This window comes from Salvia hispanica, chromosome 1 (genome assembly GCF_023119035.1).
Source record: "Salvia hispanica cultivar TCC Black 2014 chromosome 1, UniMelb_Shisp_WGS_1.0, whole genome shotgun sequence".
NCBI lineage: Eukaryota > Viridiplantae > Streptophyta > Magnoliopsida > Lamiales > Lamiaceae > Salvia > Salvia hispanica.
The window spans coordinates 40919338-40932070 of record NC_062965.1 but is presented as its reverse complement, the minus strand read 5'-3'; the positions used below and the strand labels follow the sequence as shown (position 1 = coordinate 40932070).

The following is a 12733-nucleotide window of genomic DNA, read 5'->3' as shown; positions in this document are numbered from 1 at the left end:
TTTCAGTGGGGCTATTGAAGACCGACTATTGGGGGCAAGGATTTTTCCTACAAGTGGCGGGGGATCACTTCCCCGTTCCCATAAGGTCGACGTTTGGGCAAACCAAGTTAATTGGAAGCTCAACACCCCGGCGCACCGAAGGGCCATTGAGGCTAACCCCATCAATGGAGAATTTAGGAAGAGGAACATCCCGGCTCGCATCCCCATCTTGGGTATAACTGCTACGACGAGGAGATATACCATGCTAGAACATAGATAAAACAAATTCTTAGAAACAACTAAAACAACAACACAAAATACACATCTCCTGTCGATTGTTATTCCTCCCTACTTATTCTGCGTCCGCCACCACATCGGGGGGAGGGTATAAGATGCCGAGAAGCTACCATTAGGGGAAGATAATGGGTGAGATAGTTTTGGCAGTGGGCGAGACGACATGACTGTTTTATGCTAGAGAACTAATCCACCACCGGGGCTCACTTTGTAGAAGTGATCAACCTTTTCATTGGTTGATTGCATGTCCCATGGGATGTCATCTTCATCAAATAACTTACGCCGAGCAGGGGTGACATGCACGCTTTGAGTTTCTCCATCATGGGTGGTGAGGGAGAATCAGATATGTTGATCACAGTGTGCCCCTTCACTTCTTTCATCTTATTGAACCCAAATATCATCATCAACTCATTGTACGCTGGTTCACCTCGCTGGTTATAAGGAGTTGTCAATGGGTTCATTTATTACGACAAAATTAGAACAAATATTAGTAAATGTCATGAAAATGAGATCAAATGATTATATAACAAGAGTCGAGGTTACATTCATCAGAGGATCCAAGTGATGATCGACTATCACCTTTGAGTTTTCGTCACGGTTCCATAGAATACCTTGCACATCATGGACGGTATTAAACGATGTGTAGCGAAGTTCTAGAAAATGTAGTCGATCATACAATTTCTCCCACTTGAACACATATCCAAGCTCCTCCACGATGAAACCTTGTGCGTCCACAAAGAAATAGCATGGAAAAATAGTGTCGTCCCACCCGTGTTTCTTTTCCAGCCCCATCAACATCTAAACTAGTGTGGAGTCAAGAGTTAGAGTCCAATTTTCTGTGTAAAGGAAAGAACTTTGGTGAGGGATGAGGAGAACCATATTTGGGTAAATAATCAAGACCAAAGCTATGAAATTTTTGGTGTTCAATTGCAAGGAGTTATCCTTTTCATTGACATTGTCTATAGGGTTATTATAGTGTATTAATAACGTGACTTGACAGCCAACTACCAAGGAGATATGGGGTGATTGATTCCAATAAGTGCTCATAAATATGTATTAGGATTTGGTTGTTTTGTAAATTTCTTAAAACCTAGTACGAGTCAATATAAGACATTTAATTGTAGTAGTCGGCAGTCACATGCTATAAGTTGGAACAAAAATAATATAGTGGCTTGTTTCATGGGGTATTATAAGCACATGGCCTAGAATATGGTGATAGCATGGTACACTATTTATCACTATAAATTAAATTAAAAAATGAATAGTAGTAATAAAAATTCAATGCTGCAAAACAACAATGCCCTATCTTCTTCCACAATTCTCTTTCCTCATTCTATAACTCTTTCCCAAGCTCTCTTCTTGGATTAAACTTTATCCTCAATTTTATTCTTCTTCTTTAGTTCCACAATAATACTTTCTCTGTATTTCTCTCATTTCCTTACTTTTTTTCACTAATTTTCAGCAGTTACTTGTTCTCATTTTTCTTTAATGGAGATGTCAGCTACATATATTTCAGGTTGTTCATACATACTATAGAATTTTAATAATCATCTATCCATCTTGAAACATAACCGTAGTCATACACTTTTCCAAAGTAATCAAGTGGTTCATTACACATTCAATCACAAAAAAAGGAACACAAAATTAGTTGAAGACCATCAGAAGTAACCAACAACCAACATTAGACATAAACATAAGCATTACGCGATCCTATCATACGGAATTACAGTAGCTTCCCTACAATTTCACCGAATAGAAACAACACGATCCCCATACAGGCGAGGATAATATGGAAAACCTTGTGTGCATCGTAGCGTCTGGTAGGCACGCTCGAATCATGAACAGAAGGAAAACATCCAAATTTATCCACCTCGCATCGACCATGATAGTTCTTTGGGTGATATTTTTTATCTAAAACTAAAGATGTCACCCATAAAGTTGTATTAGAATTGTGATAATCATCACACCACATAAAGCCCCTGGGTGGTTCCCTTTTCATGGGCACTTGTAAAAGTAAAAACAGACGATCCAGGTTTCGTGCTAGTGCATTTATAAATACTCTTGTGTGTGCAATGCTTCAACTTGGCTAGAAGGGTACCTATACCTAGTCTTGCATGCGTGGATTTGTGTCTAAAATTTGATATCAAAAATCTCAACCCAATTCTACTGGCTAGTACAGCGGAATAAGGATCGATCCCACGGAGATGGATGTGACGTGTACAATTGCAATGACATCTTGAAAGGGTTGGTTTGCTACCACGCTTTATAGTGTTGAGACTAACTACTATTAACTTGAAGAAAAACAGATTTTGTATTTAACTTAGCCAAGAGGTCTGGCTGACTTAAACTAAATCATTACTTGAAATAATGATCTGAAATCGTGTGAACATTAACTACTGGTGCACCTGGAAAGAAAAGCAACAAACTGAAACTTACTAAATTTGGACTAGACAAAAGGTAAAAGCAATAGTGACCATTAATCTTAACCAACTACCTAGTACTTAGGGTTGTTGTGTCAGTTACCACCTCTATTAGCCTAAGCATATGAGGAATAAGAACAACATAGAAATATAAGAAGACATTAGACAATAGCAGTTTCACATATCATATTTGTTTGTGCATACACAATGCAAATAATCTAAGTAATAGGATTGTCAACAAGCACTAACATGTAACCACATAGAATTTTCCATCTCAACTTGCATTTGTGTCCACTCAGTTGAAGGTTCAACGTCACCAACATACTCCACATCCCGGTTATCCTCCAAGGGGATGGGATCAGGTATGGCATCGAGCTAGTTTGATAGGGTCTTTGGTTATCTCTTCTCGGATGAAATTATGGAGAAGGATGCAAGCCATAATTAATCAGATTTGGATCTTAATTGGGTAAAAGGATGCCCTACAAAGGATTTCCTATCACATTTTTAAGACCGTGAAGGCACGTTCAATTACATTGCGTGCCTTAGTATGTCTTAAATTAAACAACTCAATAGCATTCTGAGGGCGTTGTGACCTGACTATCCACTCCCTGAGATGGTAGTGCACACCCTTGTACGGTATCACAAAACCCTCACCATAAGCAAAACCGTTTTCACACAAATATTAATTCCATGCGGAAATTTTGAAAGTAATTTCCATTTAATCGAGCCAATTGAAAAAAAAATATTTGAAATCTAATGAAATATGTTTTTGATGAAGACGTTTCAAGCCATATTCCCTGCAAAAAGTGTCCCTAAGTACTCGTGAATCCCCGACTGAACCTTCCCATTCGGGTAAGGCATAAATGAAGTGCATTTGCCTGTCACAAGCAACAAGAACGTTGGTAGCTATTTTCCCTTTCCGCGTCCTATACCGAGGTTTGTCCGCATCGCTCACTAGGAAGTTGATATAAGTCTCACCCAAACCACTGATTCAACCCTAATATGCATTAATCAAACACAAATTTTGAAGGTCCAATGTAATACCCCAAATTTATAAAATAATAGAAAATAGAAATAAATATAAGAATTAAAATTTTGTGTATATTATATATGTACAGGTGATAGTTATTATTAGAAAAAGAAAAAAAGAATAGAATAGTATTCTAGTAGTTGTACGTGTATCATATATGTGGGAAATTGGCGTTTTAGAGAGAAAAAGAGTTAGACGATGAGCAGCAAAGCTGAGCGAGGGGCATGTAATGGGGGAATGTTGTACCACGAGGTACAAGAGTTGAAGCTGTGCGCGGTGCATTGCAGGGCCCTTTCTTCTCCTCGGAGAACGATTTGGCGGCGTTGGCATCCGATCCGGATCGCACGGAGCGCCAGATGATGCTCGGTGCCATTACCGTAGATTTTCTCCCCCAACTCTCTTTCGACGGCGACTTCAGCATCCAGGTCTGACTTGTTTAAAGCTCGAATCTTCATATTTTCGTTTTCAATTGGCTGAAAAACACGTTTGATTACGAATGGAATTTGCTTTGATCTGCGCTTCAGGTTTAAACTTGGACTGTTCTTTAGATGAAATATGAGGGTTTTATAGTTGAGGGAATATAATCAAATGCCAATTCTAAATATTGTAACAAATGACAAAATAACATCAACTGGTTGAAATCAAAATCTTAAAAAATTTTACAATGTCATGACATTTATTGACACTGTGTTGTTGTGTGTTGAGGATTTTGGAGTTTGTAAAATATATAGAGTTTCCATTTTATTTGAGATTGTATATTAGGCCCCAGCAAGTAGCATAATGCTATGAAATGCTTGTGTAGATTATTGTTTACTTTCGGGTTATATACTTAATTTGCAGTGTCCGGCTGATTTTGTAGGACCTACTTTGTTACATTTGATTCATTCTGTTCGGATGGGATTATGAGATATCTTGGAGGAAGCCCTTTCATTAATGAAATTACAGAGCGGTAGCTTCCCATTCTGGCTGCGGTTTTGCTGTTTTATACGTACAAGCTCGGGTGATATTTATGGCGCTCTAGCTGTTATGGTTTCTAATTTGGAAAACTACTTTTCTAGTGCAATGTGGTGTTTTCTACATCACTCTCAACACGCTTTTCTGTTTGTTTGTTTCTTTGATCTTCTAGAGTGATGAAGAGATAGAATTGATTGTTACGCTTTTGTAATGAAGAAGAAGCTTCGAGTTATATGATGAATGGCATGGATTTGGTATATGCGCTACTCACTTTCTGCTTTGTGCTTAGGAATGAGTTCATACAGTCCATTGTGTTAAATAATCAATTAGAGAAATGTTGACAACGATGATCCATGAGTGAATGTTTCTTCCGTTCTAAACTAGAACATGTAACCTTAGACTCCAAGAAGATAACTTCAGGCTTTAGACTTCAGACTTGTATGGAGTATTTATTGTTCACAGATGCTAGAACTGATTATTTGATCTATAAGTTCTACAGAAAGCTTTGGAAGTGTGGGATTTGCAAGTCATTCCGATCAATAGCCATGTTGCCGAGCCAGCTCAGATAGATCCTGAGAGGGAAAATGCATTTATTTGTCACCTACAGGACCATTGGTTCGGTATCCGGAAAGTTAACAGTGAGTGGTACAATTTCGACGGCCTCTATCCCGCACCAGAGCACCTCTCAAAGTTTTACCTTTCAGCCTACCTCAACTCACTGAAGGGCTTCGGGTGGAACATTTCTCTGGTAAGAGGAAATTTCCCAAAGGAGTGCCCTGTAGCATCCTCCGAGGCCTCCAATGTCTTCGGGCAGTGGATTTTACCCGAGGACGCTGAGCGGATCACCAAATCATGCAACACTGCATTAAGAACACAAAAAGGAACTGAGCAGCAGCAGCTTTCTGATCCACACATGAAGTATGATGAGGATTTGAAAGCTGCAATAGCTGCCAGTCTGATAGAATCCTCTCCGGCAACGACAACTTCTACTAGTGAAACGCAACCAAGTTCCTCAGAAAAAGAGAATAAGATCAGTGAGGAAAGGAATGAATGAGAGTTGTCATGGTTTAAGATAGAAGTGATCCTCATCAGTGTTGAATGGTTTGTGTATTTTTATGTAAAGGAAACTGTAAAAACTTTATCCATCAAAGCAGTCACTACGAGAGGCAATTACACCGGAATTTACGGAATTAAACACAAAATATGGAATTAAATTTACGACACATATACGGGAAAATTCGTTAATTTTATTTAAATAAAAAAAATTACATTAACTAAAAATAAAAAAAAAAATCGGGCTTCCACACACGAGACACCGCCCCACTCTACTCCTCGTTGCCGTCTCCATCGTCCTCGCTGCCATCCCCGCCGCCACCGGCTGCACCCCTGGCATCTGAGCCCGCGTTTGATCCACCCAACTGTGCCGCGAAGGTATCCAAATCAACCCGCATACTCTCGAGCATTGAGTGAAGAAACCTCTTCTCCACGGGGTCAGTTGCCTCCCTCCATTCGGCCAAGATCTTGTGCATCTGTTTGGACCTCCTGGGACCCTGGACGACTCCCCTCACTGCTCGTTGCACCCTCCCCTGACCAATCGGGCGAGTGCGGCGAGCGAAGGATGGAGGGGACGGCTCCTCTGGAACATCCTCGGGGAGGTCGTGGGAACCGCCGCTGCTGTCGCTGTAATCACCGGCATAGTTCAGCCGCTGCTTCTTCGGCCAGCCAGCATCGACACCCGCCCAAAACTTCTCGGAATCCATTAGCACCAGATAGCAGTTCCAGTAGGTGAATTCCTTATACAGCCCCGGCACGGGGAATGCTTTCTCTGCTATCCTCCTGCGTGTACAAGCCCTCAAATCGGGAGACCGCAGCCCTGATTCGCTCCCACCCCTTCCGGCACTCCTCCCCGGTGTATGCCTTCCCATGCGGACAATTCCTCCGGTAGGCTGCTGCAATTTTAGCCCACATGTTGATCCTCTGATTGTTCGAAACGAGGGGATCGTCACAAACAGACACCCAAGCCTTGGACAGTGCGACGTTCTCATCATCCGTCCACTTCCTCCGTACACTTGTCGTCACCAGCCGGCTGCGACGACTCGCGTACCACCTTTTTCCCCTTCTTCTTCTTCTTCGGTGCTCCCCGACCTTGCCCCCGCCCCTGACCTACTCCCTCTATCTGAATGGGAGTGTCTTCGTATCGAACACCCGGTACCAACAACTCCTCTATGGAGAAGGTGTCATCTCCAAGAACCCTGACCACCTGGGGTCGATGTGTGGGAAGACGCTAGTCAAAAAATCAAGAGTGGGGCGATACACATTGTCCTCCCCCCCGCATCACGGGCTACCCCCGCCCACCGCCCCCGCAAAGCATCATCCGTTGCCAAGGGTACATGCCGCAGCACCGGCCGCCCATCTGCCCCCATCCTGCTCCCGCGGGTACCGTGGGAGTTTGATTCCCGCAGTCGCTGGAGTAGACTCGTTGTTGTGATCCATTTCGCGCTATTTCTCTTGTACAGAAATTAAGAGAGAGAGAAAACTCGTTAAAACAAGTGGTGCGAATGAAAATGACGTGAAAATCGCGTATATATAGTGTTTCAAAAATTTAATTAAAAAAAAATAGCGTTGGCCGATCGCCAGCCTACAATGGCGGCGAGCGGATCGGCGAGCGCATGGCCAATGCCCGAGAATCGGCGCCGATTCTGCGCTCGCCGGTTGCAATGGTTCGGCGAGCTGACCGGCTAGCGCCGGGTAACGGCTAGCCGGTCGCTCGCCGATTATAGTGGATGCTCTAATGGACGAAGGGGAATAGTTGGTTTATATAGACACCAGATTTAGGTCAGTTGATGTTAGAAACAAAAAAACACTACAATTTGCCTCTAATATAATATGGTCATTATCATTTTAGGGTTGTCCGGCAAAACTATATCAATTTTAAATATAGAAAATTTTAATAAATACTAATTCTACATATTTTACAAATGTAAATTTGTGATCCACTAACATTACTTCAATCACCTTTTCCCTTTATCTTTTTTACTTTATCAATTTTACATTAAAATTTATGTCATTTACAATTTTATCGATAGAGATAGTATTGCGTTGCTGTGCACGACCCTCAAAAACACCAAAAGCAAACGGTGGGAAACAGGAGAAAATTAGAAACACCAACCACACATGCCCCCCTAAATCTGTGTATCTATATTCAATCTTCTCGGTATGGAAACTTTATCAAATAATTAAACTTTATTATTTTATGTAATTGGAAAAGGGAAAAAAACAGTGGCGAAATAATTTTCGAACCTTTCAAGCTGGAATTTGAGGACTATCAACCCCACATGTCAGAATCTTTTATTCCACATATATACAACAACAAGAAAAATACTTAATAATACTTTTTTTAAAAAACAAATATGGCTTCGCCCAAATAATTAATAATACTTTCCAGGCTACCAAGTTTTCACTTAAAAAGAATCAACGGATCCAATTTTTATTTCTCTTCTTTTCCTATCTCCCCAATCTTGATCTCTGATTTTCTAGAACTGGATTCACTAGTATAAGTTGATAGCTCTCTCTGATTCTGATTCTTGAAAATGGGTTCATCGTTTTTCAAAAAGCAGAGAACTGTTCATCAGATTCTTGGAGGAGGTTTTGGTGAGTTTTTTAATGGTTTAAATCTGCATATTTACTTTTTTATACGGATTTTATTTGATTTGTTTGAATTACTGTCATTCTATCTTGACCTTGATGCTTAATTTCGATCTCACAGAAAAATTATTTCATTTTGTTGGTCAATGGTCTCATCTGAAAAATGAAGCAAAATGAAAATACTAAATCTGAAAAATGTTTGGCTTTTTTTTTTTTCTTTTTAAATATTAAAAAACAGTTGCAGATGTGATGCTATGGAGAAGGAGAGATCTAACATGGGGAATTTTGATTGTGACTTTGGCTGCTTGGATGATGTTTGAGATTTCCGGTTATACACTTCTGTCATTTACCTCAAATGTGTTCTTGCTATTATTCACAATACTTTTCCTGTGGGCAAAATCAGCTGCAATTTTGAACAGGTTAGTTAAGTCCTCTTATTTTTATTAGTAATAAAAAACAGTGAATTAGTATACGAACTTTGTATATTGCATGTTTACAATTATGGAGTCCTGATTTGTCATTATAGTTGTCGTTATAGTGCATCTAACAATAAAAGATCCGATTCACTTTTACTATTAATACTACTATTAAGTAGACATCACATTCCACTGATACAATCCGCTCACATTTTATTTTATAAAATTCGTATATAAATATGGGTCTCACGTTCCATTAAAATTTTCACTTAGCTTCTTTTTTCACTATCGAGCTCAAATTGGGGCTTCTAATGATTGATGAAGGGAATAGTATTTTTAATGTATTTATTTATATTTGAGGTATTTTCACAATTCTTTTCAATTTTTTAAGGATTAAAATGCTCACCAACTTATAAGAGTATATTTATCAGTTATCACTCAACCCAACTCAATCATCCACTTTTTTAATATTTAATTAATTTCTATCTCCTTCACATCACCAATATTCATTCAATCCAATTATATCATTTTTTTATTGTTTATCGATGACCACCCAACCAAAATATTATATTCCATCAATCCTCTAAAAATAGAAATTCTTTCCTTTTTTGTTCATCCTCTAAAAATAAAAACATTACTTTTTAGGAAATTTATTTCTCTTTTAATGACATATGACTCATTTTACACTAACACACTTTTATTTCTATCTCTGTCTTACTTTTCCAATTTGCATTTAAACATGTGTCATTCAAATATTCTATTTTTAAGAAACGGATGGAGTATTATTTTTTGATAATAATATTATTACATTAAATATTTATTATTGCACAATAAAACTTATAAAAAAGCAAAGTATATAACAAACTAAAATTATATAAAAAAAACAAATAAAAAACATAAATTACAATAATTGAAGTACGAAATTGAAAAAAGAAGGATTATATGCAGAGAAAAGATGAGATTTTTTTATATGCAAAAATTATAGCAAATGTGGTCTCTATTTATAGTAAATGAAAAATTGTAAATTTTAGTCTTTAACCATAAATAAATATAGTAACATGTCTTTGTTTTCTTTTTCTTATCCATCCTATTTTATAAGTTTTTTATCAATTAATATAACTTCTTTTTATCAAAATATATCCTAAAATACTTTATGAGATCAAAATTTGTACTTGTTTACACATATGATGTGTGATCAATTGTTAACTCTTCTTAAATTACTAACTTGCTAACTCATTAACGCAATGTATTAAAAAATGTCAACACAGCGACGTTAATATGTCAACACAAATTCAGTTGACATACTTATGTCCTTAGTTTGACGTCAATATTTAAATCTCAACACAAAGACATAAGTATGTCATTTAAATTTGTGTTGACATATTAATGTTGTCGTGTTGACATTTTTAATATACAATATTGATAAAGAATTAAGAAAAATTAGCAATAGTTCGCCCTAAAATATATTTTAAGTTAAAATAATTTTTATTTATTTTGCATCTTACTTTTTTATCCTAAAATACTCATTTTTTATAGTCTATATTGAATCTTACTTTTTGAGTCCAAAAAGAAATATTTATGTGATCTAAATGTTTACTAAGTTACTTATATAAATTTTATAGTACTATATTTTTAATTAAAAATAAATTTATTAATATTTTATAAACTACTTTTTTTTTAAATTCCTAACCGTAAATATATTTGTATAATACTTTTACAAACATTTCCGATTAATTAAAATATATTCCACCGTTCTACCTTAATCGAAGCGTTTCATTTTCTGCACTCGATTTAGAAAAATAGTATTCCCTCTGTCCCATAAAAATATGTTCACTTTTCATTTTCGTTCGTCCCATAAAAATATGGATATTCCATTTATAGAAAGTTATCTCAATTTTTTACCCCAATACATCTAGTTTTTACAACTTATACCACTGTTAAAATACTAATAATAATATGGGTTCTACTTTCACTAATACTACTTTAACTAATATTCTCATCATCTCTTTTATTTTCTCAATTTTGTCTTAATTCTTGTGCCATCACATGCCAATATTTTTATAGGATGGAGGGAGTAGTAAATAGTTAATGTGGAGAAAGAGTAAAGTAAGAGATAGAATAATGTAGAGAAAAGTCATACTTTATTCTTTTTTCACTTTAACTATTTATTATTTTTTTTCTAAAATGAGTGCAGAAAATAAAACGATTCCATTAACATGGAACGAAGGGAGTAACTTTTTGAAAATATTACTCTCTTCGTTCTACAATAAGAGTTTTATTTGGTTTGGGCACAGATTTTAATATTAATATTCCGACCCAAACGCAAGTGATACGCGAATATAATATACTCGCTCCGCTTATGGAGGTGGTCATCTTCCTTGTAACAGAGGAAGTAATTTATTAATTCCATAAGATATTGGTGTTGATATTTGATTTATCTAACAGAGCTCCTCCTCCACTGCCTCATCTCCATCTCTCACAAGAAAGTGTAAATGAAGCATCCACTTTGATACACAATGTCATAAACACATCACTCTCCATATCGGAAGACATTGCCCTCGGAAGAGATTCAAAGGCGTTTGTGAGACTTGTACTTGTGCTCGTCACGATCTCCGTGATCGGGAGCCTCGCGAGTTTCCTCATCCTAACGTACATTAGTAAGTCACCGAGTTCGAAAAAATTACTGAATTTAGGGGTTGGATGTTTAAATGATGGGTCTATTAATTTGCCTCGTTGCAGGTCTTGTCCTTGTTCTTACCGTTCCACCAGTTTATGAAAGATATGAGCTCCAAATTGATGATTATGCTGGGATGGCCTACACAAAAATGCAGCACTTATATACGAGAATACACCAACTACACATCTCCTCCATCATTCATAAACGGAAGATAAATTGAGCTGATTAAATCGATCTCTTTTGTGTTCTCCTCAAATTTTGCTTTTATGTTTGTTCACTGCAAACGAACATCATATAAACAACCAAATCTTATTATCAGATGTTATGTCTTATTTTTGGATATAAGTTGTGTTATAGTATTGTTGAATTCATATGATATGAGTTATCACAAAATTGTGATACAATTTTTTTTAGATTGCTTAACATTTTAAAAATAAACCGATACTCCCTCCGTTTTAACTAAGTTTGATCGTATTTCTTTTCGGATGCCCGACTAAAGTTGAGTCATTTCTTGTTTTGATAAAAAATAAAAAATATTTAATCACTCTTATTTTTTTCTTTTTTCTACTTTTTTTTTCTCTCTCCTATTTTATTTTATCTTTATTTAACACATTTATTACAACTTTTTAATTCTCATTCTCAAAAGAAATATCCCAATCAAATTGGACGGAGTGAATACTATTTTATGGTTATTGTTCATGGTTTCCAAGCATATTGGTTTTTCATTTCCAATGATTGTTAACAAGACCTAAGGTATCTAATGACTCAAATTTTATTTTTGATGTATTAATTAGTGAAAAATCATTTTTAGACAATTATTTTGAATGTTTTTATAAACATTCCACTCAACTTTTGTGTCCGGTCCAATCAAAGTGTAATTAAACCCGTCGTCCCACAAAAAATGTCACACTTGTGGGATGACACAGGATTTTAGGAGGTTTTGTTTTGTGTGTTAGATGGAGAGAGAAAATATAATTTTTATATTAATGTGAAAGGGTACTTTTTCTAAAAATGGAAATGTAACATCTTTTATGGGACAAATTAAAAAGGAAAGTGTGACATTTTTTTTGGGACGGATTGATATTTCCCTAGAATCAATAGTTAGTGTTCAAATCTCGCTAACTCTTCCTAAATTGACAATAATTTTATCATAATGTATAGTTTCTTGGAATTAAAATTGAAGAATCCAGACTCTACTATGATATGGCGTATTAGATTGATTTTGAGTTTATTTTGAAATTTATCCGGAGGTAGCTCTATAGGGTTTGCTGAGCTCCAAAGATAATATTACAAGTTGCTCAGTTACATTATCTTGTGT

The 12733-nt window shown here is 36.6% G+C and overlaps 1 protein-coding gene across 2 annotated transcripts; it reads left to right on the top strand.

The window, feature by feature from the left end:
• Positions 1-8114: 8114 nt before the first annotated feature.
• LOC125216480 (reticulon-like protein B12) lies at positions 8115-11755 on the top strand. Of its 2 annotated transcripts, none has more exons than XM_048118207.1 (4): positions 8115-8328; positions 8567-8741; positions 11184-11395; positions 11478-11755. In XM_048118207.1, the coding sequence occupies exons 1-4, from the start codon at positions 8268-8270 to the stop codon at positions 11633-11635; spliced, it is 606 nt and encodes a 201-aa protein (XP_047974164.1). In that variant the 5' UTR covers positions 8115-8267; the 3' UTR covers positions 11636-11755. The 2 variants fall into 2 exon arrangements, with proteins under 2 accessions (XP_047974164.1, XP_047974155.1); XM_048118198.1 differs by having other exon boundaries at positions 8118-8328; positions 8561-8741.
• The last annotated feature ends 978 nt before the right edge of the window (positions 11756-12733 follow it).